This window comes from Gopherus evgoodei, unplaced genomic scaffold (assembly GCF_007399415.2).
Source record: "Gopherus evgoodei ecotype Sinaloan lineage unplaced genomic scaffold, rGopEvg1_v1.p scaffold_51_arrow_ctg1, whole genome shotgun sequence".
NCBI classification, from domain to species: Eukaryota; Metazoa; Chordata; order Testudines; family Testudinidae; genus Gopherus; species Gopherus evgoodei.
This window is the reverse complement of record NW_022060072.1, coordinates 888,987-915,720: the sequence shown is the minus strand read 5'-3', so window position 1 is coordinate 915,720 and position 26,734 is coordinate 888,987. Positions and strand designations below refer to the sequence as shown.

General features: G+C 64.1%; 2 protein-coding genes across 2 annotated transcripts; both read left to right on the top strand.

The window, feature by feature from the left end:
- Window positions 1–18,099: 18,099 nt before the first annotated feature.
- LOC115643118 (putative protein TPRXL) lies at window positions 18,100–23,621 on the top strand (the record flags this gene model as incomplete). Its single annotated transcript, XM_030546935.1, has 4 exons — window positions 18,100–18,218; window positions 20,301–20,384; window positions 21,024–21,125; window positions 23,526–23,621. Coding segments are annotated over exons 1-4 (384 nt in total), but the record flags the coding sequence as incomplete, so codon positions are not given.
- Window positions 23,622–23,966: 345 nt separating this feature from the next.
- LOC115643117 (uncharacterized protein DDB_G0271670-like) lies at window positions 23,967–26,729 on the top strand (the record flags this gene model as incomplete). Its single annotated transcript, XM_030546934.1, has 5 exons — window positions 23,967–24,095; window positions 24,870–25,087; window positions 25,778–25,861; window positions 26,120–26,414; window positions 26,547–26,729. Coding segments are annotated over 5 exons (909 nt in total), but the record flags the coding sequence as incomplete, so codon positions are not given.
- Between the last annotated feature and the right edge of the window lie 5 nt (window positions 26,730–26,734).

The following is a 26,734-nucleotide window of genomic DNA, read 5'->3' as shown; positions in this document are numbered from 1 at the left end:
TCAGGTTTCTTTTGGCCCAATCCTCTAACTTGTCTAGGTCCCTCTGTATCCTATCCCTACCCTCCAGCGTATCGACCACTCCTCCCAGTTTAATGTCAGCTGCAAACTTGCTGAGGGTGCAGTCCACGCCATCCTCCAGGTCATCAATGAAGATATTGAACAAAACCGGCCCCAGGACCAACCCTTGGGGCACTCCGCTTGAAACTGGCTGCCAACTAGACATGGAGCCGTTGATCACTACCCATTGAGCCCGACAATCTAGCCAGCTTTCTATCCACCTCATAGTCCATTCATCCAGCCCATACTGCTTTAACTTGCTGGCAAGAATACTGTGGGAGACCGTATCAAAAGCTTTGCTAAAGTCAAGGAATAACATGTCTGCTGCTTTCGCCTCATCCGCAGACCCAGTTATCTCCTCATAGAAGACAATCAGATTAGTCAGGCATGACTCGCCCTTGGTGAACCCACGCTGACTGTTCCTGGTCACCTTCCTCTCCTCTAAGTGCTTCAGAATTGATTCCTGACGTCTCCCATGAGAACCAGGGCCTGCGATCTAGTAACGTCTGCTAGTTACCGGAAGAAAGCCTGGTCCACCTCATCCCCCTGGTCTGGTGTCTACAGCAGACTCCCACCAGGGCATCCCCCTTGTTGCTCCCACTTCTAAACTTAATCCAGAGACTCTCAGGCTTTTCTGCAGTTTCACACCGGAGCGCTGAGCAGTCATACTGCTCTCTGACATACAATGCAACTCCCCCACCTTTCCTGCCCTGCCTGTCCTTCCATCCACGACAGTGCTCCAGCCACGTGAGTGACCCCACCAAGTCTCTGTCATTCCAGTCACATCATAGTGCCTTGGCTGTGCCAGGACTCCCACTTCTCCCTGCTCGTTTCCCAGGCTTCTTGCCTTTGTGAATACTGCGGGCAGATGCGGGCGCCCCATCTCAGAAGAGATCTATTGGATTTGGAAAAGGTTCGGAAAAGGGCAACAAAAACGATGAGGGTCTGGACGGCTGCCGTGTGAGGAGAGATTAATCAGGCTGGGACTGTTCGGCTTGGGACAGAGATGAGTAAGGGAGGATGTGAATAGAGGGCTATAAACTCATGACGGGTGCAGAGAAAGTAGATAAAGGAGTGTTATTTACTCCTTCTCATAACACAAGAACTAGGGGGCACCCAATGAAATTAATAGGCAGCAGGTTAAAAACAAACAAGGGCGTGTTTCTTCACCCAATGCACTGTTAACCTGGGGAACTCCTTGCCAGGGGATGTTGCGAAGGCCAAGACCCTACCAGGGTTCAAAGAAGAACTAGATCAGTTCCTGGAGGATGGGTCCATCGATGGCTACTAGCCAGGCTGGGCAGGGATGGGGTCCCTGGCCCCTGTTTGCCAGAGCTGGGAATTGGCGACAAGGGCTGGGTCATTCGGTGATTCCCTGTTCTGTTCATTCCCTCGGGGGCGCCTGGCAGTGGCCGCGGTCTGCAGACAGGACACTGGGCTAGATGGACCCTTGGTCTGACCCAGTCTGGGTGCTCTTATGTGGAGGGTGGGAGAGCAGCCCGAGTGGGTCTGGGACCCTAAGGAGACATGGACTGGGGGGGGGGGAAGCTGCAGCGGGGAGGGGTTACCTATGGGGGTACAGGGCCTGGGACAGGTCTGGGAGGGGTGTGCATGGGGAGGGGATCCCTGGTGGGGTGGGGGGCTGCAGTGGAGAGGGTTTACCAGTGGGTGCAGGGCCCAGGGGGTGGATGGGACCTGGGGGTATATGTGGCAGCCTTGGGGGCTGGGTCCGTGGGGTGCAGGAGGGATGAACGGGGAGCAGCTGGGGTCAGAGGGTGACGGGTAAAGCTGTCCCAGACCCCACCCTCTGCACAGGTAAGCCCCTAGCACAAGTATACAGCTCCCTAGGCCCTGCCCCTGTGCAGGTGAGCCCCTGGCACAGGTCTACATTGCCTAGCGCCCTCTCTGGTGTTATCCGTTGTCTGGCGATGTAGCCGGCTCTGGGTCCTGGAAGAGGCTCTGCCAGCCCCTGACACGGATGCGGGGAGCCACTCACCCCGTCCCGTCCCTCTCACCTTCCCCCCCATCCCGCCGTGGCCCGGCCCTGTTTGACTTTCTCTCCAGTGTTTATCCATGAGCAAATATTGGCACCTTGGCATTAGCCGGGCCGGTTGGGCGAGGCCTTGGCTCCGCTGGGCTCCGGCGTTGCTGTGGGGCTGCCGCCCGGGACTGTGTGAGGGGGGAAGGGAGCGTGCAGCCTGCGCTGGACGATCCCCCCCTGTCCTAAATCCTAGCCCCAGCCCCTGTCGCCAACCTGAGCCTGTCCCCTGGTCTCACCCACTCTCCCCTATTGAGGGGTATCTGCCCAAAGGGTTGTTGGCACAGCCCCCTGCCCGGGGTGTCCCGAAACCTCTGCCAGCCTGGAGCTGGGGCGGGACCCCTCGGTGAATCGCCCTGGTCTGTCCACTCCCCGCAAAGCACCGAGGGACCGGGGGCTGTGAGGCTGGATCCAGGGGCCCCTGGGTCTGGCCATTGTTTGTAACCCCCTAACCCTGACCCCAGGCCTGGCACGATCACCGACCTCCCACCCGAACCCTAAATGTGTCCCCCAGCCCAGCCTTGCCCCATGGATGACCCCCACCACTGACGCAAATCACAGCCCATAACCCCTCACCCAGACCTTAATTCCTGGCCCTACCCTGGAAATGAACCTTGATGGCTAATGGATACCTTACCCCCTGCCCCTGAAGCTGGGCCTGGCTTTCTGCCAATGCTTCCCCAGCTCGACAACCTCCCCCCCTCAGCCCCCTGCTCCATTGACTGACCCCACCCCGACGCTGACCCCTTGCCCCGAACCCAGGCCGTGTCTCTGGCTGAGCGCTTTGCGTCGGGCTGCCCCGTGGGCGGAGGGGCAGCTCTGGCCCTGTGCTCTGTGCACACAAATCTTATACCCATTACTGAGGGCAAAGTCGGGCAAGGCCCGGGGGGGGAAAGGAGAAATAACAGTGACTCAACACTCGGCCAGGCGTGGAACCCAGGTTCCCAGCCCCCTCTGCTTAAACCGCCAGCCCCCACTCCTCTCCCAGAGCTGGGGAGAGAACCCAGGAGTCCTGGCTCCCAGCCCCCCCTGCTCTGACCCACCAGCCTCCACTCCCCTCCCAGAGCTGGGGAGAGAACCCAGGAGTCCTGGCTCCCAGCCCCCCTGCTCTGACCCACCAGCCCCCACTCCCCTCCCAGAGCCGGGAAGAGAACCCAGGAGTCCTGGCTCCCAGCCCCCCCTGCTCTAACCACCAGCTCCCACTGCCCTCCCAGAGCCAGGGAGAGAACCCAGGAGTCCTGGCTCCCAGCCCCCCTGCTGTGACCACCAGCCCCCACTCCCCTCCCACAGCTGGGGAAAGAACCCAGGAGTCCTGGCTCCCAGCCCTCCACCCTATCCCCTCCCTGTTGCGTCAGCGGCTGGGCGAGGCCTGGCTCAGATGCGCACGTTGCCCCCCACCGGGGGTGAGTTTGTTTCTCAGGTGCCCAGGGTGACCTTTGATGTATTTGTTCTGTGGAATCTCAGCAGTTATTTATAGCTCCATGGAGCGTGCTCAGGGACGGGCTCCGGGTGCTGGCCCGGACATCCTGGCGAGTGGAGAGTTCTCCCACTCCATGCCCTGGGCTGTGCCCTGGGAACCCATCACCCCCTTGCTCCCTGCGCCCGGGTCCTGGGCACCTGCGCCCACCCGGCCCGGAACCGCCTGGGGCCAGTGCCGGAGGGGGCGGGGGAGAGACGAACTCCCCCAGCCTGGGAAGGCAGGTGATTCAACGCAGCATCACAGCAGCGCTGAGCGGTCCCACGCGTTGCCATGGCAGCCCATGCAGCGCCACGCGGTTCTGTGCAGTGTGCGGTTCCGTGCGTCACCATGGCAGTGCTGTGCGGTTCTGTGCAGTATGCGGTTCCGTGCATCACCATGGCAGTGCTGCGCGGTTCTGTGCACTGTGCGGTTCCGTGCATCACCATGGCAGTGCTGCACGGTTCTGTGCACTGTTCGGTTCCATGCGTCACCATGGCAGTGCTGCGCATTTCTGTGCACTGTGCGGTTCCATGCATCGCCATGGCAGTGCTGCACGGTTCTGTGCACTGTTCGGTTCCATGCGTCGCCATGGCAGTGCTGCACGGTTCTGTGCACTGTTCGGTTCTGTGCGTCGCCATGGCAGTGCTGCGCGGTTCTGTGCGTCGCCATGGCAGTGCTGCGCGGTTCTGTGCAGTGTGTGGTTCCGTGAGTCGCCATGGCAGTGCTGGGCGGTTCTGTGCAGTGTGCGGTTCCGTGCGTTGCCATGGCAGTGCTGCGCGGTTCTGTGCAGTGTGCGGTTCTGTGCGTCGCCATGGCAGTGCTGCACGGTTCTGTGCACGGTTCGGTTCCATGCATCGCCATGGCAGTGCTGCGGGGTTCTGTGTACTGATCAGTTCTGTGCGTCGCCATGGCAGTGCTGCGCGGTTCTGTGCACTGTTCGGTTCCGTGCATCGCCATGGCAGTGCTGCGCGGTTCTGTGCAGTGTGCAGTTCTCTGCGTTGCCATGGCAGTGCTGCGCGGTTCTGTGCACTGTTCGGTTCCGTGCATCGCCATGGCAGTGCTGCGCGGTTCTGTGCAGTGTGCAGTTCTTTGCGTTGCCATGGCAGTGCTGCGCGGTTCTGTGCACTGTTTGGTTCCATGCGTCTCCATGGCAGCCCATGCAGTGCCACATGGTTCTGTGCAGTGTGCAGTGCTGCGCAGTTCTGTGCAGTGTGCGGTTCCGCGTGTCGCCATGGCAGCCCATGCAGTGCCACATGGTTCTGTGTACTGTGCTGTTCTGTGTGTCGCCATGGCACCACGGCACGGTTCTGTGCACTCTGTAGCTCCATGTGTCACCATGGCAGCACTGAGTGGTTCCGTGCATCGCCATGGCAGCCCATGCAGTGCCATGGGGTTCTGTGCACTGTTTGGTTCCGTGCGTCGCCAGGGCAGCGCTGAGCGGTTCTGTGCAGTGTGCGGTTCCGCGTGTCACCATGGCAGTGCTGCGCAGTTCTGTGCAGTGTTCGGTTCCATGCGTCGCCATGGCAGTGCTGCGCGGTTCTGTGCACTGTTCGGTTCCATGTGTCGCCATGGCAGTGCTGCGCGGTTCTGTGCAGTGTGCGGTTCTGCGTGTCACCATGGCAGTGCTGCGCAGTTCTGTGCAGTGTTCGGTTCCATGCGCCGCCATGGAAGTGCTGTGCGGTTCTGTGCACTCTGTAGCTCCATGTGTCACCATGGCAGCGCTGAGTGGTTCCGTGCATCGCCATGGCAGCCCATGCAGTGCCATGCGGTTCTGTGCACTGTGTGGTTCCGTGCGTCGCCATGGCAGCGCTGAGTGGTTCTGTGCATCGCCATGGCAGCCCATTTGGTGTCAGGCGGGTCCGTACATGGCCTGGGAGCATGGCCCCGGGCAGGTGGTACCCTGGCTCCTTCCCCCCCAGGCTGGGCCCCCTGCCAGCCCCCCACTCCTGGCACCCTCCCGGTTTGCTGAGGGCTTGGGCTGGAGGAGGGGTAGGCCACCACGGCTCCTGGTCGGGGTGGGCCCTACAGCAAACTGCTGGTCCCCTTTAAGGGGCTGGGGCTGTCCCATTCACTCACCGGGGCCAGGTGGGGTTCGTTAGAAAGGGCTGCCGGGCAGCTGCTTCCCCAGACAGTGGGGCCAGCTGGGCTCTGGGAGGCGGCCCAGGGCAGGGAGCCATGAAAGGAGATGCTGGGGCAGGCCCAGCCCCTGAGAGGCTACCAGGGAACCCCAAAAGGTGCTGGGGCTTGCCCAGAGTTTTCTCGGAGTCCAGCCCAAGGGGGCATCTCCTGGCCTGGGAACTGGCATCTGCTGCAGCCTGGTCCCTTGATCCAGCCCCCCTAGCTGTTAGCTCTGCTCCTCCGCCTTCCCCCCTTCTCCCGCGGCCTGACAGGTGGCGCCCCCCGTTCCCCCTGAGATGAGCTACCCAGGTCAGTTCCCAGCAGAGACGCTGGATGAGCCCTGGAAAATGAGTTCCCCTGGGGAAGAGGGGCGTGTGATTGGGGTGGTCTCTGTGTAAGAGGGAGGTTGTGATGGGGGTCCCGACCATGGGGGCTGTGCAGCCCCATCACAATGGGGGTCACAGTCTGGGGGGCTGTGTGCAGCGCCTGGCGCAGTGGGGCCCTCGTCTCAGCCAGGCGTCCCTGTTGGTAGGATGGCTGGGTGGGCAGAGGCGTAACAGTGAAGCGGGCAGGACTGGGCGACGAGAGCAGGAAGTGAAAGGCCGCTGAAGCAGAACCAGCTGATAAATCCACTGGAATGCACCCGGGCAACCTCCCCAGAACCTGCTCTCCGGGGCACGGGGACAGCGGGAGACACTGCCACCAGAAACTGCCTGAGGCTTGTGTCGCAGACGTGGGGAAGTTAACCCAGAGGAGAATGGACTTGTGAGACTGGGGGCAGTGGGGAGAACCCAGGAGTCCTGGCTCCCAGCCCCCCTGCTCTAACCACCAGCCCCCACTCCCCTCCCAGAACCAGGGAGAGAACCCAGGAGTCCTGGCTCCCAGCCCCCCCTGCTCTGACCCACCAGCTCCCACTCCCCTCCCAGAGCCGGGGAGAGAACCCAGGAGTCCTGGCTCCTAGCCCCCCCTGCTCTAACCTACCAGACCCCAATCCCCTCCCAGAGCCGGGGAGAGAACCCAGGAGTCCTGGCTCCCAGCCCCCCCTGCTCTGACCCACCAGCCCCCACTCCCCTCCCAGAGCCAGGGAGAGAACCCAGGAGTCCTATTAGGAAAGGGAGAGATAATCAGACAGAAAATATCATGTTGCTTCTCAATAAATCCATGGTACCCCCACACCTTGAATACTGTGGGCAGATATGGTCGCCCCATCTCAAAAAAGATCTATTGGACTTGGAAAAGGTTCAGAAAGGGGCAACACAACTGCTGGGGGGTCTGGACCGGCTACCGTGAGAGGAGAGTTAGTTCAGACTGGGACTGTTCAGCTTGGAACAGAGATGCCTAAGAGAGGGCATATGGCAGAAGTCTATACGTTTATAGTTGTTTGAGAGAAAGTAAATAAGGGAGTGTTATTTACTTCTTCTCATAACACAAGAACTAGGGGTCATCCAATGAAATTAATAGGCAGCAGGTTTAAAACAAACACAAGGACATATTTCTGCACCCAACGCACTGTTAACCTGTGGAACTCCTCGCCAGGGGGTGTTGTGAAGGCCAAGACCATAACAGGGTTCAAAGAAGAACTAGAGAAGATCCCAGAGGATGGGCCCATTGATGGCTACTAGCCAGGCTGGGCAGGGAAGGTGTCCCTGGCCTCTGTTTGCCAGCACCTGGCAATGGGCAACAGGGGCTGGGTCACTCAGTGATTCCCTGTTCTGTTCACTCCCTCTGGAGCACCCGGCATTGGCCGCAGTCAGCAGGCAGGACACTGGGCTGGATGGACCTTTAGTCTGACCCAGTAGGGCTGTTTTTATAGCACCCAGCCCCCCCTGCTGTAACCCACCAGCTCCCACTCCCCTCCCAGAGCCGGGGAGAGAACCCAGGAGTCCTGGCTCCCAGCCCCCCTGCTCTAACCCACCAGCCCCCACTCCCCTCCCAGAGCCGGGGAGAGAACCCAGGAGTCCTGGCTCCCAGCCCCCCCTGCTGTAACCCACCAGCTCCCACTCCCCTCCCAGAGCCGGCGAGAGAACCCAGGAGTCCTGGCTCCCAGCCACCCCCCACTCTACCCACCAGCCCCTACGCCCCTCCCAGAGCCGGGGAGAGAACCCAGGAGTCCTGGCTCCCAGCCACCACCCACTCTACCCACCAGCCCCTACGCCCCTCCCAGAGCCGGGGAGAGAACCCAGGAGTCCTGGCTCCCAGCCACCCCCCACTCTACCCACCAGCCCCTACTCCCCTCCCAGAGCCGGGGAGAGAACCCAGGAATCCTGGCTCCCAGCCCCCCCTGCTCTAACCCGCCAGCCTCCACTCCTCCCAGAGCCGGGGAGAGAACCCAGGAGTCCTGGCTCCCAGCCCCCCTGCTCTGACCCACCAGTCCCCACTCCCCTCCCAGCGCCGGGCAGAGATCCCAGGGTGGGGTGGACAGGTAGGCTCTGCCCTTCAGATGCTATTTATATTTGGTGTTATGTTTGCCGTAACGATAAACGGACTCCAAGGGCATGAGCGTTGGTAACGAGCTCCCTTTGAAGCACTGATTAAGCACTCGTCTCCTTAAGGAAGGAAACACCCTGTTTATAAAAGGCAAATTAGTTACCCTGCCCTGACGTCAATGCAGCATTATCAGGAACTGAGCTTGGGGGGGGGCATGTAAACAGCCAGTCACTTGGGCACACGGGGTCCCATGCGCCACAGTATCATGGTTATGCCTGGCCACATGGCCCACCAGCTCACTCACTCACTCCCACACATCCCGCCTGCTTGCACGTGGGCTGCACGCTGTCACCCCCGCACATCCCATCTGCTCGCACACAGGCTGGACGCTGTCACTCACACACGTCCCTCTTGCTTGCACGGGGCTAAGTGCTGTCACACACACGTCCCGCCTGCTTGCACGCGGGCTGCGTGCTGTCACTCCTGCATGTGCTACCTGCACACACATGAGCTATACGCTGTAGCTCACACACGTCCCACCTGCTCGCACATGGGCTGCGTGTTATCACTCCCACACGTACCATCTGCTTGCACACTGGCTGTGCGCTGTCACTCGGACATGTACCCCCTGCTCGCACACTGCAAAGTCCTGTCACTCACGCACATCCCACTTTCTTGCACGTGGCTAAGTGCCGTCACTTACACATGTCCCACCTGCTCGCACATGGGCTGCACACTGTCACTCACACACATCCCACCTGCTCGCACGCGGGCTGTGCGCTGTCACTCACACACGTCCCACCTGCTCGCACGCGGGCTGTGCGCTGTCACTCACACACGTCCCACCTGCTTGCACGTGGGCCGCACACTGTCACTCACACACGTCCCACCTGCTCACACGCGGGCTGTGCACTGTCACTCACACACGTCCCACCTGCTCGCACGCGGGCTGTGCGCTGTCACTCACACACGTCCCACCTGCTCGCACGCGGGCTGTGCGCTGTCACTCACACACGCCCCACCTGCTCGCACGCGGGCTGTGCGCTGTCACTCACACAGCCACGTGCCCTCATTCTCCAGGGTAGCGAGGCCCTCGGGGATGCGGGTGGGAGTCACCCCTGCGCTCACAGGCCAGGTGTCACAAACCGGGGCAGCTCACGTTAATTCCTGCAGCCAGGGGAAGGCCGGGCCGCTGGCTCAGCAAAAGACCCCGGGTCAAGTCCCTGCTGCCCGGGTGGGACCCTCTCCCCTGATATTCCTGGCCTGGCGAGGGGGGGCAGGTGTGTGAGGATGCACCAGGAGAAGCCCAGAGGCCACGGGGATGGGGGGGCCCAGAGTGAGAAATCCTCTGCTTGGGCAGCCGGCCCGGCTCTTTCAAGCTCCCTTGCACCGGGTTCTAGCAACAGGCTTTCTCCAAATATTTGCCCAGCTATTGAAGGAGTTGTCACCAGCAGCTCCCTGCTCCAAGCTTGGCACCGCCCGCTCTGCGGCCCCTCGCCCTGGCAGGGCAGCAGCCCCCCACCCAGCCCCCCAGGGCTCCGGGGTGCTGGCTGCCAGGCCCCGCTAGCAGTGTGGGGTGTGGAGTGGGGCGCGGGCTCCCTTATCAGCTGGATCGCTGTGGTTTGGACCGACGCCTGGGGGCCCCTCCCACCTGTTCTCCTCCCTCTATGAAATCCAACATCCCCCTGGGCAGCACTTCAGCTCCCAGCAGGATCCTGGAGGCTACCCTGCTGCACCCTCCTCTCCAGAGCCCGGCACCGGCCCCTCCGGCACCTGCCTGTGCCCCCCGCCCATGAGGACCCATGACGGGAGCGTGGGGATGACGCCTGTGGTGCTCTGCCTCTGGGCAGCTCTGGCCCTGGCCTCCATGGGGGGTGAGTTCCCAGGGGACCACCTGGGGGAGGGCAAGCCATGGGGTGGGGGAGGGGCCCAGCTAAGCCCCTGGGAGACAGGGGGCTACAGTATTGGCTGGCTGCCCCCTATCCACTGCAGCCCCCCATGGCTGCCTGGACACCCCTCAGTTCCCCTGTCCCTGGCATCCCAGCCCCCAGGATACATCCCCCAGCCCTCTGTGGCTGCCTGGACACACAGCCCAGGTCTTTGGCATCCCAGCCCCCCCCCCCATGGCACCCTATAGTGTGTGAGTGTGGGGGCATGAATGGAGGAGGAGTGTGGGGAGAGGGGTGGAAGGGGTAATTGGAGGAGAGTGGGGGGATGGAGAGGTGTGGAGGGGATGGGGATGGATGGCTGGAGGGGGGATGGAGGGGTGGATGCAGGAGGGGTTAGGGGGGATGGGGAGTGTGGGCGGTACAGGGGGATGGATTGATGGAGCAGTGTGGGGGGGAGGAAGGGGGGTGGGGTGATGGATGAAGGAGGGGTTAGGGGGGATGGAGGGGTGGATGCAGGACGGGTTAGGGGGAGGAGTGGTGGGGTGATGGATGAAGGAGGGGTTAGGGGGGATGGAGGGGTGTGGGCAGTACAGGGGGATGGATTGATGGAGCAGTGTGGGGGGGATGGAGGGGTGGATGCAGGAGGGGTTAGGGGGAGGAGTGGTGGGGTGATGGATGAAGGAGGGGTGTGGGGGATGGAGAGGTCTGGGGGCACAGGGGGAGGGATGAATGGAGCAATCTGGGGGATGGAGGGGTGGATGCAGGAGGGGTTGGGGGAGGAGTGGTGGGGTGATGGATGAAGGAGGGGTGTGGGAGATGGAGAGGTCTGGGGGCACAGGGGGAGGGATGAATGGAGCAATCTGGGGGATGGAGGGGTGGATGCAGGAGGGGTTGGGGGGAGGAGTGGTGGGGGTGGTGATGGGGGTGGATGGATGGACAAGGGGATGGAAGGACAGTGCAGAGTCCTGCCCTTAGGACAGAAGAATCCCAGGCACTGCTACAGACTAGGGCCCGAGTGGCTAGGCAGCAGTTCTGCAGAAAAGGACCTGGGGGTTACAGTGGACGAGAAGCTGGATCTGAGTCAGCAGTGGGCCCTTGTTGCCGAGAAGGCTAACATCATTTTGGGCTGTATAAGTAGGGGCATGGCCAGCTGATCGAGGGACATGATCATTCCCCTCTATTTGACATTGGTGAGGCCTCATCTGGAGACTGGGTCCAGCTTTGGGCCCCCCACTACAGAAGGGATTTGGACAAATTGGAGAGAGTCCAGCGGAGGGCAACAAAAATGATCCGGGGGCTGGAGCACATGACTTACGAGGAGCGGCTGAGGGAACAGGTGACCTCTTCTGCCTGGGAAACTGCACAAAGGCTGGAGGAGGAGCCGGGGTTGTGGCTGGGGGGAGATGCTGGAGGGGGTTTCAGTTTGGAGCTGGCTGGGGAAACGGAGGGAGGCCCAGCACTGGGGTCTGGGCTCCCTGCCCCCCAAGATGGACCTGGCTGAGAGTTTCTGTTCTCTGTACCTACAAGCCCTGCTTGGGACTGTGTTCCTGTCGGCTAATCAACCTTCTGTGTTACTGGCTGGCTGAGAGTCCCAGTGAATCGCAGGAATTGGGGGTGCAGGGCCCTGACTCCCCCACACTGCATGACAGCTGGTGGCAGAAGTGGGATCTCCTGCACCCGTGGCTGGCGCTTCCTGCAGTAGATGACTGGGGGGCAGTAAAACAAAGGGGGATTAACAAGGACCAGGCCTGCTGGAGGCTCAGAGAGGAGCGGTTTTGGGGGGCGGAGGAGCTACACTTAACCCCTGGGAGTGTGTGACCAGCGAGAAGGACGGTTGCAGTAACGGGGTCCCCCAAACTGAAACCCCTTCCTGCGTGTCTCCCAGCCACTTCCCCGGCTCCTCCTCCAGCCTTTGTCCAGTTTCCCAGGCAGAAGGGGTCACCGGGCCCCAGACGCCTCCTGAGCTCAGGGTACAGTCTCAGGTATTATCCCTCAAGTGACATCACCTCCTGATATCCCACCACCATCCAGCACCAATGCAGAGAGTCCCAGTAAAACTGCTCCACAAAAGAGAGGATGGAGCTCGGCTGTTCTCGGTGGTGGCAGGTGACAGAACAAGGAGCGATGGTCTCACGTTGCAGGGGGGCAGGTCTAGATTGGATATTAGGAAACACTATTTCCCTAGGAGGGTGGTGAAGCACTGGAATGGGTTCCCTAGGGAGGTGGTGGGATCTCCACCCTTAGAGGTTTTTAGGGCCCGGCTTGACAAAGCCCTGGCTGGGATGATTGAGTTGGGATTGGTCCTGCTTTGAGCAGGGGATTGGACTAGATCCCTCCTGAGGTCCCGTCCGAGCCTGATCTTCTATGAGTCTATGGAGGATGGGTTTGGGGGGGAATCGGGGGACGGATGGATGGAGGTGGGGGATGGAGAGGTGGATGAAGGAGAGGTTAGAGGGGAGGGATGGAGTGGTCTGGGGGGCACAGGGTGCTGGGAGGTTGGCTGGAGGAGGGGTGTGGGGGGACGAGGGGATGGATGGATGGAGCACTGTGTGGGGATGGGGGATGGAAGTGGGAGATATGGAGGGAGGAGGGGTTGGGGGATGAAGGGGTGTGGAGGGGGCACAGGGGGATGGATGGCTGGAGGTGGGGAATGGAGAGGTGAATGAAGGAGGGATTGGGGAGGAGGGGTGTGGAGGTATGGGGGGAGGAGGGCTGTGGGGGCACAGGGGGATGGATGGCTGGAGGTGGGGGATGGAGAGGTGAATGAAGGAGGGATTGGGGAGGAGGGGTGTGGAGGTATGGGGGGAGGAGGGCTGTGGGGGCACAGGGGGATGGATGGCTGGAGGTGGGGGATGGAGGATTTGGGGGAGGAGGAGTGTGGGGGCACAGGGGGATGGATGGTTGGAGGTGGGGGGATGGAGGAGGGGTTGGGGAGAGGAGTGGGGTGTGTGTGTGTGTGTGTGTGCAGGGGATGGGGAGGGGGGTATCACAGCTCCCCAAGGGTCCGGTCTATGCCCCGGTCCGTCACCAGTCCCACGGCCCCAGTGACTCATCCAGCACCTCCGACACCAGCCCCCTGCACCCCGGTGGCTCCCCCAGCCCTGCCAGGCTCCGGCTGGGCCTGCTGCCACGGGGTGGGGTGCGGGCGATCTGCAAGTGCCGCTGGCCCAGATCGGTCCCTGCGCGGCCCAGACCGGTCCCTGCACGGCCCAGAGGGGCAGGGCCGGGCCGAGCCAGAGCCACCAGCCGGCTCAGCTGGACTGGCTGGCTTCGGCGCCTCCTCTTGGCCCCAGCCCTAGGGGTGATCGGGGCCACGCCTCTCCCCAACGGCTGCCCAGGTCCCAGCCCCCAGGTTTCTGACCCTTCAGGTGCGCCCTGGAGTCTCCAGGAACTAAAGATTAACCTTGAATGAAAGACGTGTCATGGCAGGAAACCTCCAGGAATGCGCCCGACCGCATTTGGCAACGCCGGGTCCACACCCTTCCCCAGCCGCCGGCTCTGCCCTGGGGGTGCCCTCGGGGAGCTCTGTGCTGGGGGGCGGCTTCAGCTGGGTCTGCTAGGGCCCCGTTCATGCCACCCCAGGCAGTGGTGTGTGTCCTCACCCTGCACTGGTCTCAGGCAGCGTTAACCCTCGGTATGCTGGGTAGTCAGGCAAAGTGCAGAGGGAAACTGAGGCAGACATAGAGATGTGATGGAAAATTCCCACTTCCTAGCCTCTCCCTAATTCTGGGGTGACTCGGCCAGCTGAGACTGCAGGGGTTAGTGTCCCCCTGGATGGGGCAGGGCTGGGGCTAGGGGCAACCCCCCCCCCAACAGGGCCACTCTGTGTGCTGGTGGGGCAGGAGTGAGACAAATCTAGGGTATTCCCTGTGGGAGGGAGAACTGGGAATCCCATTTCAGGGATGCTGCTGTTAAGGGCTCTTCTGTGCTAGTCCGCCGTAGCCCCCCATAACCCGATCCCTCCTCCCTCCCGTGGGTCAGTGGGGCTGGGCCATGCTTGCGAAGGGCTGTATCGGGCGGGAGTCGGACATCAATGCGGAGAGAACTTCCAAATCTCCAGGGCGGGGAGGAGAAGGGAGGCGGCAGGGGAGAGAGGTGCTATTCCAGATGAAGGTTCTCCTCAGCTCTGGGAGGGGAGGGGAGGGGAGGGGGGCTGGTGGGTTAGACCAGGAGGGCTGGGAGCCAGGACTCCTGGGTTCTCTCCCCGGCTCTGGGAGGGGAGTGGGGGGCCGATTGATTAGAGCAGGGGGGTTGGGGGTCAGGACTCCTAGGTTCTCTCCCCAGCTCTGGGAGGGGAGTGGGGGCTGGTGGGTCAGAGCAGGGGGGCTGGGAGCCAGAACTCCTGGGTTCTCTCCCTGGCTCTGGGAGGGGAGTGGGGGCTGGTGGGTTAGAGCAGGGGGTGCTGGGAGCCAGGACTCCTGGGTTCTTTCCCCGGCTCTGGAATGGGATTTGGTTCATGCCAGGGTCTGGTTACAAGGGAAGCAGTTTGCATAATGGTCCATAATTGTCAGTAGCCCCCAGACCTCTACCAGAGCTGGGGATAGAGCCCTTGGTTATCAGTGAGAAGGAGAAATGAGGGGGTTGCCCTGGTCACCCCAGACCCATCTGAATTTAGCCTTTGTGAGCTGGACGGTGGTTTCTGTGGGAATAGGGACTCAAGTAAAGCGGTGAGGAATGTGCATACGAGAGAGGCCAGGAAATTGGCAGGCAGGGAGAGAGGGCTCTCAAGGCGGAAAAACCAGAAATGTTGGTGCCAAAACCCCTGAGAAATGACCTTTGGGTGTAAAACAATCTTAGGTCCTGTTGCAAATTCCAGCTTGAAATGATAACACTGGAGATAAAATATTGAGCAGAAATATCATTGCTAACAGGGACAGCCACAACCACAACAGACACCTCCTCCTCTTCCAGCGAGAGCAGCTCCACGACCTGGACCAACTCCACCACAGGAACCTCCTCCTCTCCCAGCGAGAGCAACTCCACGACCTGGACCAACTCCACCACAGGCTCCTTCTCGTCCAGCGAGAGCAACTCCACGACCTGGACCAACTCCACCACAGGCTCCTTCTCGTCCAGCGAGAGCAGCTCCACGACCTGGACCGACTCCACCATGGGAACCTCCTCCTCTCCCAGCGAGAGCAGCCCCACGACCTCGGCCGAGTCCACTACGGGAACCTCCTCCTCCCCCAGTGAGAGCAGCTCCACGACCTCGGCCGAGTCCACCACAGGAACCTCCTCCTCTCCCAGCGAGAGCAGCTCCACGACCTCGGCCGAGTCCACCACGGGCCCCTCCTCCTCTCCCAGCGAGAGCAGCCCCATGACCTCGGCCGAGTCCACCACGGGAACCTCCTCCTCTATCAGCGAGAGCAGCCCCACGACCTCGGCCGAGTCCACCACGGGAACCTCCTCCTCTTCCAGCGAGAGCAGCCCCACGACCTCGGCCGAGTCCACCACGGGAACCTCCTCCTCTTCCAGCGAGAGCAGCTCCACGACCTGGACCAACTCCACCACAGGAACCTCCTCCTCTCCCAGCGAGAGCAACTCCACGACCTGGACCAACTCCACCACAGGCTCCTTCTCGTCCAGCGAGAGCAACTCCACGACCTGGACCAACTCCACCACAGGCTCCTTCTCGTCCAGCGAGAGCAGCTCCACGACCTGGACCGACTCCACCATGGGAACCTCCTCCTCTCCCAGCGAGAGCAGCCCCACGACCTCGGCCGAGTCCACTACGGGAACCTCCTCCTCCCCCAGTGAGAGCAGCTCCACGACCTCGGCCGAGTCCACCACAGGAACCTCCTCCTCTCCCAGCGAGAGCAGCTCCACGACCTCGGCCGAGTCCACCACGGGCCCCTCCTCCTCTCCCAGCGAGAGCAGCCCCATGACCTCGGCCGAGTCCACCACGGGAACCTCCTCCTCTATCAGCGAGAGCAGCCCCACGACCTCGGCCGAGTCCACCACGGGAACCTCCTCCTCGTCCAGTGAGAGCAGCCCCACGACCTCGGCCGAGTCTACCATGGGAACCTCCTCCTCTCCCAGCGGGAGCAGCACAACGACTTCGGCCGAGTCCACAACGGGCCCCTCCTCCTCTCCCAGCGAGAGCAGCTCCACGACCTCGGCCGAGTCCACCACGGGCACCTCGTCCTCTCCCAGCGAGAGCAGCCCCACGACCTCGGCCGAGTCCACCACGGGAACATCCTCCTCGTCCAGTGAGAGCAGCCCTAGGACCTCGGCCGAGTCCACCACGGGAACCTCCTCCTCTCCCAGCGAGAGCAGCCCCACGACCTCGGCCGAGTCCTCCACGGGAACCTCCTCCTCGTCCAGTGAGAGCAGCCCCACGACTTTGGCCAAGCCCACCACGGGAACCTCCTCCTCGTCCAGTGAGAGCAGCCCTAGGACCTCGGCCGAGTCCACCACGGGAACCTCCTCCTCTCCCAGCGAGAGCAGCCCCACGACCTCGGCCGAGTCCTCCACGGGAACCTCCTCCTTTCCCAGCGAGAGCAGCCCCACGACCTCGGCCGAGTCCACCACGGGAACCTCCTCCTCTCCCAGCGAGAGCAGCCCCACGACCTCGGCCGAGTCCACCATGGGAACCTCCTCCTCGTCCAGTGAGAGCAGCTCCACGACCTCGGCCGAGTCCACCACGGGAACCTCCTCCTCGTCCAGTGAGAGCAGCCCCACGACCTCGGCCGAGTCCACCACGGGAACCTCCTCCTCTCCCAGCGAGAGCAGCCCCACGACCTCGGCCGAGTCCACCACGGGAACCTCCTCCTCTCCCAGCGAGAGCAGCCCCACGACCTCGGCCGAGTCCACCACGGGAACCTCCTCCTCTTCCAGTGAGAGCAGCCCCACGACCTCGGCCGAGTCCACCATGGGAACCTCCTCCTCTCCCAGCGGAAGCAGCACAACGACTTCGGCCGAGTCCACAACGGGCCCCTCCTCCTCTCCGAGCGAGAGCAGCCCCACGACCTCAGCCGAGTCCTCCACGGGAACCTCCTCCTCGTCCAGCGAGAGCAGCCCCACGACCTCGGCCGAGTCCACCACGGGAACCTCCTCCTCGTCCAGTGAGAGCAGCTCCACGACCTCGGCCGAGTCCACCACGGGAACCTCCTCCTCTCCCAGCGAGAGCAGCCCCACGACCTCGGCCGAGCCCACCACGGGAACCTCCTCCTCTCCCAGCGAGAGCAGCCCCACGACCTTGGCCGAGTCCTCCACGGGAACCTCCTCCTCCCCCAGCGAGAGCAGCCCCACGACCTCGGTCGAGTCCACCACGGGAACCTCCTCCTCCTTTCCCAGCGAGAGCAGCCCCACGACCTCGGCCGAGTCCACCACGGGAACCTCCTCCTCTGCCAGCGAGAGCATCCCCACGACCTCGGCCGAGTCCACCACGGGAACCTCCTCCTCTCCCAGCGAGAGCAGCCCCACGACCACGGCCGAACCCACCACGGAAACCTCCTCCTCGTCCAGTGAGAGCAGCCACACGACCTCGGCCGAGTCCACCACAGGCCCCTCCTCCTCTCCCAGCGAGAGCAGCCCCACGACCTCGGCCGAGTCCACCACGGGAACCTCCTCCTCCCCCAGCGAGAGCAGCCCCACGACCTCGGCCGAGTCCACCACGGGAACCTCCTCCTCCCCCAGCGAGAGCAGCCCCACGACCTCAGCCGAGTCCACCACGGGAACCTCCTCCTCCCCCAGCGAGAGCAGCCCCACGACCTCGGCCGAGTCCACCACGGGAACCTCCTCCTCTCCCAGCGAGAGCAGCCCCACGACCTCAGCCGAGTCCACCACGGGAACCTCCTCCTCCCCCAGCGAGAGCAGCCCCACGACCTCGGTCGAGTCCACCACGGGAACCTCCTCCTCCCCCAGCGAGAGCAGCCCCACGACCTCGGCCGAGTCCACCACGGGCCCCTCCTCCTCCCCCAGCGAGAGCAGCCCCACGACCTCGGCCGAGTCCACCACGGGCCCCTCCTCCTCCCCCAGCGAGAGCAGCCCCACGACCTCGGCCGAACGCACCACGGAAACCTCCTCCTCGTCCAGTGAGAGCAGCCACACGACCTCAGCCGAGTCCACCATGGGCCCCTCCTCCTCTCCCAGCGAGAGCAGCTCCATGACCTCGGCCGAGTCCACCATGGGAACCTCCTCCTCCCCCAGCGAGAGCAGCCCCACGACCTCGGCCGAGTCCACTACGGGCACCTCCTCCTCTCCTAGCGAGAGCAGCTCCACAATTTCAGTAAAAACCACCATGGTCACCTCCTCCTCTCTCAATGAGAGCATCTCGACGCCCTCAGCTGAGTCCACCACTGGCTTCTCTTCCACTCACGGCGAGAGCAGCCACACAACCATAGCTGAGACCACAACCGGCACCTCCTCATCTCCCAGCGAGAGCAGCTCCACGACCTCGGCCGAGTCCACCATGGGAACCTCCTCCTCTCCCAGCGAGAGCAGCCCCACGACCTCGGCCGAGTCCACCACGGGAACCTCCTCCTCTCCCAGCGAGAGCAGCCCCATGACCTCGGCTGAGTCCACCACGGGAACCTCCTCCTCCCCCAGCGAGAGCAGCCCCACGACCTCGGCCGAGTCCACCACGGGAACCTCCTCCTCTCCCAGCGAGAGCAGCCCCATGACCTCGGCTGAGTCCACCACGGGAACCTCCTCCTCCCCCAGCGAGAGCAGCCCCACGACCTCGGCCGAGTCCACTACGGGCACCTCCTCCTCTCCTAGCGAGAGCAGCTCCACAATTTCAGTAAAAACCACCATGGTCACCTCCTCCTCTCTCAATGAGAGCATCTCGACGCCCTCAGCTGAGTCCACCACTGGCTTCTCTTCCACTCACGGCGAGAGCAGCCACACAACCATAGCTGAGACCACAACCGGCACCTCCTCATCTCCCAGCGAGAGCAGCTCCACGACCTCGGCCGAGTCCACCATGGGAACCTCCTCCTCTCCCAGCGAGAGCAGCCCCACGACCTCGGCCGAGTCCACCACGGGAACCTCCTCCTCTCCCAGCGAGAGCAGCTCCACGACCTCGGCCGAGTCCACCACGGGAACCTCCTCCTCCCCCAGCGAGAGCAGCCCCACGACCTCGGCCGAGTCCACCACGGGAACCTCCTCTTCTCCCAGAGAGAGCAGCCACACAACCTCGGCCGAGTCCTCCACGGGCCCCTCCTACTCTCCCAGCGAGAGCAGCCCCACGACCTCGGCCGGGCCCACCACGGGAACCTCCTCTTCTTACAGCGACAGCACCTCTGCGACTTTGGCCGAGCCCACCACAGGCATCTCCTCTTCATCCAGCAAGGGCACTCCCGCGACCTCAGCCGAGTCTGCCACTGGCACCTCCTCATTACCCAGCGAGAGCAGCCCCATGACCTCGGCCAAGTCCACTACGGGCCCCTCCTCCTCTCCCAGTGAGAGCAGCCCTACGACCTCGGCCGAGTCCACCACGGGAATCTCCTCCTCCCCCAGCGAGAGCAGCCCTACGACCTCGGCCGAGTCCACCACGGGAACCTCGTCCTCTCCCACCGAGAGCAGCCCCACGACCTCGGCCGAGTCCACCACGGGAACCTCCTCCTCCCCCAGCGAGAGCAGCTCCACGACCTCGGCCGAGTCCACCACGGGAACCTCCTCCTCCCCCAGCGAGAGCAGCTCCACGACCTCGGCCGAGTCCACCACGGGCACCTCGTCCTCTCCCAGCGAGAGCAGCCCCACGACCTCGGCCGAGTCCACCACGGGAACCTCCTCCTCTCCCAGCGAGAGCAGCCCCACGACCTCGGCCGAGTCCACCACGGGCCCCTCCTCCTCTCCCAGCGAGAGCAGCTCCATGACCTCGGCCGAGTCCACCATGGGAACCTCCTCCTCCCCCAGCGAGAGCAGCCCCACGACCTCGGCCGAGTCCACCACGGGCACCTCGTCCTCTCCCAGCGAGAGCAGCCCCACGACCTCGGCCGAGTCCACCACGGGAACCTCCTCCTCTCCCAGCGAGAGCAGCTCCACGACCTCGGCCGAGTCCACCACGGGAACCGCCTCCTCTCCCAGCGAGAGCAGCCCCACGACCTCGGCCGAGTCCACCACGGGAACCTCCTCCTCCCCCAGCGAGAGCAGCCCCACGACCTCGGCCGAGTCCTCCATGGGAACCTCCTCCTCTCCCAGCAAGAGCAGCTCCACGACCTCGACTGATTCCACCACGGGAACCTCCTCCTCCCCCAGTGAGAGCAGCCCCACGACCTCGGCCGTGTCCACCATGGGAACCTCCTCCTCCCCCAGCGAGAGCAGCCCCACGACCTCGGCCGAGTCCACCACGGGAACCTCCTCCTCGTCCAGTGAGAGCAGCCCCACGACCTCGGCCGAGTCCACCACGGGAACCTCCTCCTCGTCCAGTGAGAGCAGCTCCACGACCTCGGCCGAGTCCACCACGGGAACCTCCTCCTCGTCCAGTGAGAGCAGCCCCACGACCTCGACTGAATCCACCACGGGAACCTCCTCCTCCCCCAGCGAGAGCAGCCCCACGACCTCGGCCGAGTCCACCATGGGAACCTCCTCCTCCCCCAGCGAGAGCAGCCCCACGACCTCGGCCGAGTCCACCATGGGAACCTCCTCCTCTCCCAGTGAGAGCAGCCCCACGACCTCGGTCGAGTCCACCACGGGAACCTCCTCCTCTCCCAGTGAGAGCAGCCCCACGACCTCGGCCGAGTCCACCACGGGAACATCCTCCTCGTCCAGCGAGAGCAGCCCCACGACCTCGGCCGAGTCCACCACGGGAACCTCCTCCTCCCCCAGCGAGAGCAGCCCCACGACCTCGGCCGAGTCCACCACGGGAACCTCCTCCTCCCCCAGCGAGAGCAGCCACACGACCTCGGCCGAGTCCACCACGGGAACCTCCTCCTCCCCCAGCGAGAGCAGCCCCACGACCTCGGCCGAGTCCACCACGGGCCCCTCCTCCTCTCCCAGCGAGAGCAGCCCCACGACCTCGGCCGAGTCCACCACGGGAACCTCCTCCTCTCCCAGCGAGAGCAGCCCCACGACCTCGGCCGAGTCCACCACGGGAACCTCCTCCTCCCCCAGCGAGAGCAGCCCCACGACCTCGGCCGAGTCCACCATGGGAACCTCCTCCTCATCCAGTGAGAGCAGCTCCACGACCTCGGCCGAGTCCACCATGGGAACCTCCTCCTCTCCCAGCGAGAGCAGCTCCACGACCTCAGCCGAGTCCACCACGGGAACCTCATTCTCGCCCAGTGAGAGCAGCCCCATGACCTCGGCCGAGTCCACCACGGGAACCTCCTCCTCCCCCAGCGAGAGCAGCCCCACGACCTCGGCCGAGTCCACCATGGGAACCTCCTCCTCATCCAGTGAGAGCAGCTCCACGACCTCGGCCGAGTCCACCATGGGAACCTCCTCCTCGCCCAGCGAGAACAACACTACGAGCTCGAGCGAGTCCACCACGGGAAACTCCTCCTCGTCCAGTGAGAGCAGCCCCACGACCTCGGCCGAGTCCACCACGGGAACCTCCTCCTCCCCCAGCGAGAGCAGCCCCACGACCTCGGCCGAGTCCACCACGGGAACCTCCTCCTCTCCCAGCGAGAGCAGCCCCACGACCTCGGCTGAGTCCACCACGGGAACCTCCTCCTCTCCCAGCGAGAGAAGCCCCACGACCTCGGCCGAGTCCACCACGGGAACCTCCTCCTCTGCCAGCGAGAGCAGCCCCACGACCTCGGCCGAGTCCACCACGGGAACCTCCTCCTCTGCCAGCGAGAGCAGCCCCACGACCTTGGCCGAACCCACCACGGGAACCTCCTCCTCGTCCAGCGAGAGCAGCCCCACGACCTTGGCCGAGTCCACCACGGGAACCTCCTCCTCTGCCAGCGAGAGCAGCCCCATGACCTTGGCCGAGTCCACCACGGGAACCTCCTCCTCTTCCAGCAAGAGCAGCACCATGACCTCGGCCGAGTCCACCACGGGAACCTCCTCCTCGTCCAGTGAGAGCAGCCCCACGACCTTGGCCGAGTCCACCACGGGAACCTCCTCCTCTCCCAGCGAGAGCAGCCCCACGACCTCGGCCGAGTCCACCACGGGCCCCTCCTCCTCCCCCAGCGAGAGCAGCCCCACGACCTTGGCCGAGTCCACCACGGGCCCCTCCTCCTCCCTCAGCGAGAGCAGCCCCACGACCTCGGCCGAGTCCACCACGGGATCCTCCTCCTCTCCCAGCGAGAGCAGCCCCACGACCTCGGCCGAGTCCACCATGGGAACCTCCTCCTCTCCCAGCGAGAGCAACCCCACGACCTCAGCTGAGTCCACCACGGGCCCCTCCTCCTCTTCCAGCAAGAGCAGCACCATGACCTTGGCCAAGTCCACCACGGGAACCTCCTCCTCTCCCAGCGAGAGCAGCCCCACGACCTCGGCCGAGTCCACCACGGGAACCTCCTCCTCGTCCAGTGAGAGCAGCCCCACGACCTCGGCCGAGTCCACCACGGGAACCTCCCCCTCTCCCAGTGAGAGCAGCCCCACGACCTCGGCCGAGTTCACCACGGGAACCTCCTCCTCTCCCAGCGAGAGCAGCCCCACGACCTCGGCCGAGTCCACCACGGGAACCATCTCCTCTCCCAGTGAGAGCAGCCCCACGACCTCGGCCGAGTCCACCACGGGAACCTCCTCCTCCCCCAACGAGAGCAGCACAACGACCTCGGCCAAGTCCACCATGGGCCCCTCCTCCTCTCCCAGCGAGAGCAGCTCCACAATTTCAGTAAAAACCACCATGGTCACCTCCTCCTCTCTCAGTGAGAGCATCTCGACGCCCTCAGCTGAGTCCACCACTGGCTTCTCTTCCACTCACAGCGAGAGCAGCCACACAACCATAGCTGAGACCACAACCGGCACCTCCTCATCTCCCAGCGAGAGCAGCTCCACGACCTCGGCCGAGTCCACCACGGGAACCTCCTCCTCTCCCAGCGAGAGCAGCCCCACGACCTTGGCCGAGTCCACCACGGGCACCTCCTCCTCTGCCAGCGAGAGCAGCCACATGACCTCGGCCGGGCTCATCACGGGCACCGCCTCCTCGTCCAGCGAGAGCAGCCCCACGACCTCGGCCGAGTCCACCACGGGAACCTTCTCCTCGTCCAGCGACAGCAGCACCACGACCTCGGCCGAGTCCACCACGGGAACCTTCTCCTCGTCCAGCGACAGCAGCACCACGACCTCGGCCGAGTCCACCACGGGAACCTCCTCCTCCCCCCGCGAGAGCAGCCCCACGACCTCGGCCGAGTCCACCACAGGAACCTCCTCCTCTCCCAGCGAGAGCAGCCCCACGACCTCGGCCGAGTCCTCCACGGGAACCTCCTCCTTGTCCAGTGAGAGCAGCCCCACGACATCAGCCGAGTCCACCATTGGCACCTCCTCATCTCCCACCAAGAGCATTCTCACCACATCAGCTTATGCCACCACGGGAACCTCCTCCTCGCCCAGTGAAGGAGTCCCCATAACCTCGGCCGAACCCACCACGGGCACCGCCTCCTCGTCCAGCGAGAGCAGCCCCACGACCTCGGCCGAGTCCACCACGGGAACCTTCTCCTCGTCCAGCGACAGCAGCACCACGACCTCGGCCGAGTCCACCACGGGAACCTCCTCCTCCCCCAGCGAGAGCAGCCCCACGACCTCGGCCGAGTCCACCACGGGAACCTTCTCCTCGCCCAGTGAGAGCAGCGCCATGACCTCAGCCGAGTCCACCATGGGAACCTCCTCCTCTCCCAGCGAGAGCAGCCCCACGACCTCGGCCGAGTCCACCACGGGAACCTCTTCCTCTCCCAGCGAGAGCAGCTCCACGACCTCGGCCGAGTCCACCACGGGAACCTCCTCCTCGTCCAGTGAGAGCAGCCCCACGACCTCAGCTGAGTCCACCACGGGAACCTCCTCCTCTCCCAGCAAGAGCACCGCCACGACCTCGGCCAAGTCCACCACGGGAACCTCCTCCTCGTCCAGTGAGAGCAGCCCCACGACCTCGGCCGAGTCCACCACGGGAACCTCCTCCTCTCCCAGCGAGAGCAGCCCCACGACATCGGCCGAGTCCACCATGGGAACCTCCTCCTCCCCCAGCGAGAGCAGCCCCACGACCTCAGCCGAGTCCACCATGGGAACCTCCTCCTCGTCCAGTGAGAGCAGCCCCACGACCTCGGCCGAGTCCACCACGGGAACCTCCTCCTCTCCGAGCGAGAGCAGCCCCACGACCTCATCTGAGTCCACCACGGGCCCCTCCTCCTCTCCCAGCGAGAGCAGCCCCACGACCTCGGCCGAGTCCACCACGGGAACCTCCTCCTCTCCGAGCGAGAGCAGCCCCACGACCTCATCTGAGTCCACCATGGGAACCTCCTCCTCCCCCAGCGAGAGCAGCCCCACGACCTCAGCCGAGTCCACCATGGGAACCTCCTCCTCGTCCAGTGAGAGCAGCCCCACGACCTCGGCCGAGTCCACCACGGGAACCTCCTCCTCCCCCAGCGAGAGCAGCCCCACGACATCGGCCGAGTCCACCACGGGAACCTCCTCCTCGTCCAGCGAGAGCAGCTCCACGACCTCGGCCGAGTCCTCCACGGGAACCTCCTCCTTTCCCAGCGAGAGCAGCCCCACGACCTCGGCCGAGTCCACCACGGGAACCTCCTCCTCTCCCAGCGAGAGCAGCCGCACGACCTCGGCGGAGTCCACCACGGGAACCTCCTTCTCTCCCAGCGAGAGCAGCCCCAGGACCTCGGCCGAGTCCACCACGGGAACCTCCTCCTCCCCTAGTGAGAGCAGCCCCACGACCTCGGCCGAGTCCACCACGGGCACCTCCTCCTCGCCCAGCGAGAGCAGCCCCACGACCTCGGCCGAGTCCTCCACGGTGACCTCCTCCTCGTCCAGTGAGAGCAGCCCCAGGACCTCGGCCGAGTCCTCCACGGGAACCTCCTCCTCGTCCAGTGAGAGCAGCCCCACGACCTCAGCCGAGTCCACCATTGGCACCTCCTCATCTCCCACCAAGAGCATTCTCACCACATCAGCTTATGCCACCACGGGAACCTCCTCCTTGCCCAGTGAAAGGAGTCCCATAACCTCGGCCGAACCCACCACGGGCACCGCCTCCTCGTCCAGCGAGAGCAGCCCCACGACCTCGGCCGAGTCCACCACGGGAACCTTCTCCTCGTCCAGCGACAGCAGCCCCACGACCTCGGCCGAGTCCAACACGGGAACCTTCTCCTCGTCCAGCGACAGCAGCACCACGACCTCGGCCGAGTCCACCACGGGAACCTCCTCCTCCCCCCGCGAGAGCAGCCCCACGACCTCGGCCGAGTCCACCACGGGAACCTTCTCCTCGTCCAGCGACAGCAGCACCACGACCTCGGCCGAGTCCACCACGGGAACCTCCTCCTCCCCCCGCGAGAGCAGCCCCACGACCTCGGCCGAGTCCACCATGGGAACCTCCTCCTCTCCCAGCGAGAGCAGCCCCACGACCTCAGCCGAGTCCACCACGGGCACCTCCTCCTCCCCCAGCGAGAGCAGCCCCACGACCTCGGCCGAGTCCACCATGGGAACCTCCTCCTCTCCCAGCGAGAGCAGCCCCATGACCTCGGCCGAGTCCACCACGGGAACCTCCTCCTCCCCCAGCGAGAGCAGCCCCACGACATCGGCCGAGTCCACCACGGGAACCCCCTCCTCCCCGAGCGAGAGCAGCCCCACGACCTCGGCCGAGTCCACCATGGGAACCTCCTCCTCTCTCAATGAGAGCAGCACAACGACCTCGGCCAAGTCCACCACGGGAACCTCCTCCTCGTCCAGGGAGAGCAGCCCCACGACCTTGACTGGGTCCACCACAGTTCCCTTCTCGTCGCCCAGCGAGAGCAGCTCTACGACCTCGGCCGAGTCCACCACGGGAACCTCCTCCTCTCTGAGCGAGAGCAGCCCCACGACCTCATCTGAGTCCACCACGGGCCCCTCCTCCTCTCCCAGCGAGAGCAGCCCCACGACCTCGGCCGAGTCCACCACGGGAACCTCCTCCTCTCCCAGCGAGAGTAGCCCCACGACCTCGGCTGAGTCCACCATGGGCCCCTCCTCCTCCCCCCGCGAGAGCAGCCCCACGACCTCGGCCGAGTCCACCACGGGAACCTTCTCCTCGTCCAGCGACAGCAGCCCCACAACCTCGGCCGAGTCCACCACGGGAACCTGCTCCTCGCCCAGTGAGAGCAGCCCCATGACCTCAGCCGAGTCCTCCACGGGAACCTCCTCCTTGTCCAGTGAGAGCAGCCCCACGACCTCAGCCGAGTCCACCATTGGCACCTCCTCATCTCCCACCAAGAGCATTCTCACCACATCAGCTTATGCCACCACGGGAACCTCCTCCTCTCCCAGCAAGAGCACCGCCACGACCTCGGCCAAGTCCACCACGGGAACCTCCTCCTCGTCCAGTGAGAGCAGCCCCACGACCTCGGCCGAGTCCACCACGGGAACCTCCTCCTCCCCCAGCGAGAGCAGCCCCACGACATCGGCCGAGTCCACCACGGGAACCTCCTCCTCTCCCAGCGAGAGCAGCCCCACGACATCGGCCGAGTCCACCATGGGAACCTCCTCCTCCCCCAGCGAGAGCAGCTCCACGACCTCAGCCGAGTCCACCATGGGAACCTCCTCCTCGTCCAGTGAGAGCAGCCCCACGACCTCGGCCGAGTCCACCACGGGAACCTCCTCCTCTCCGAGCGAGAGCAGCCCCACGACCTCATCTGAGTCCACCACGGGCCCCTC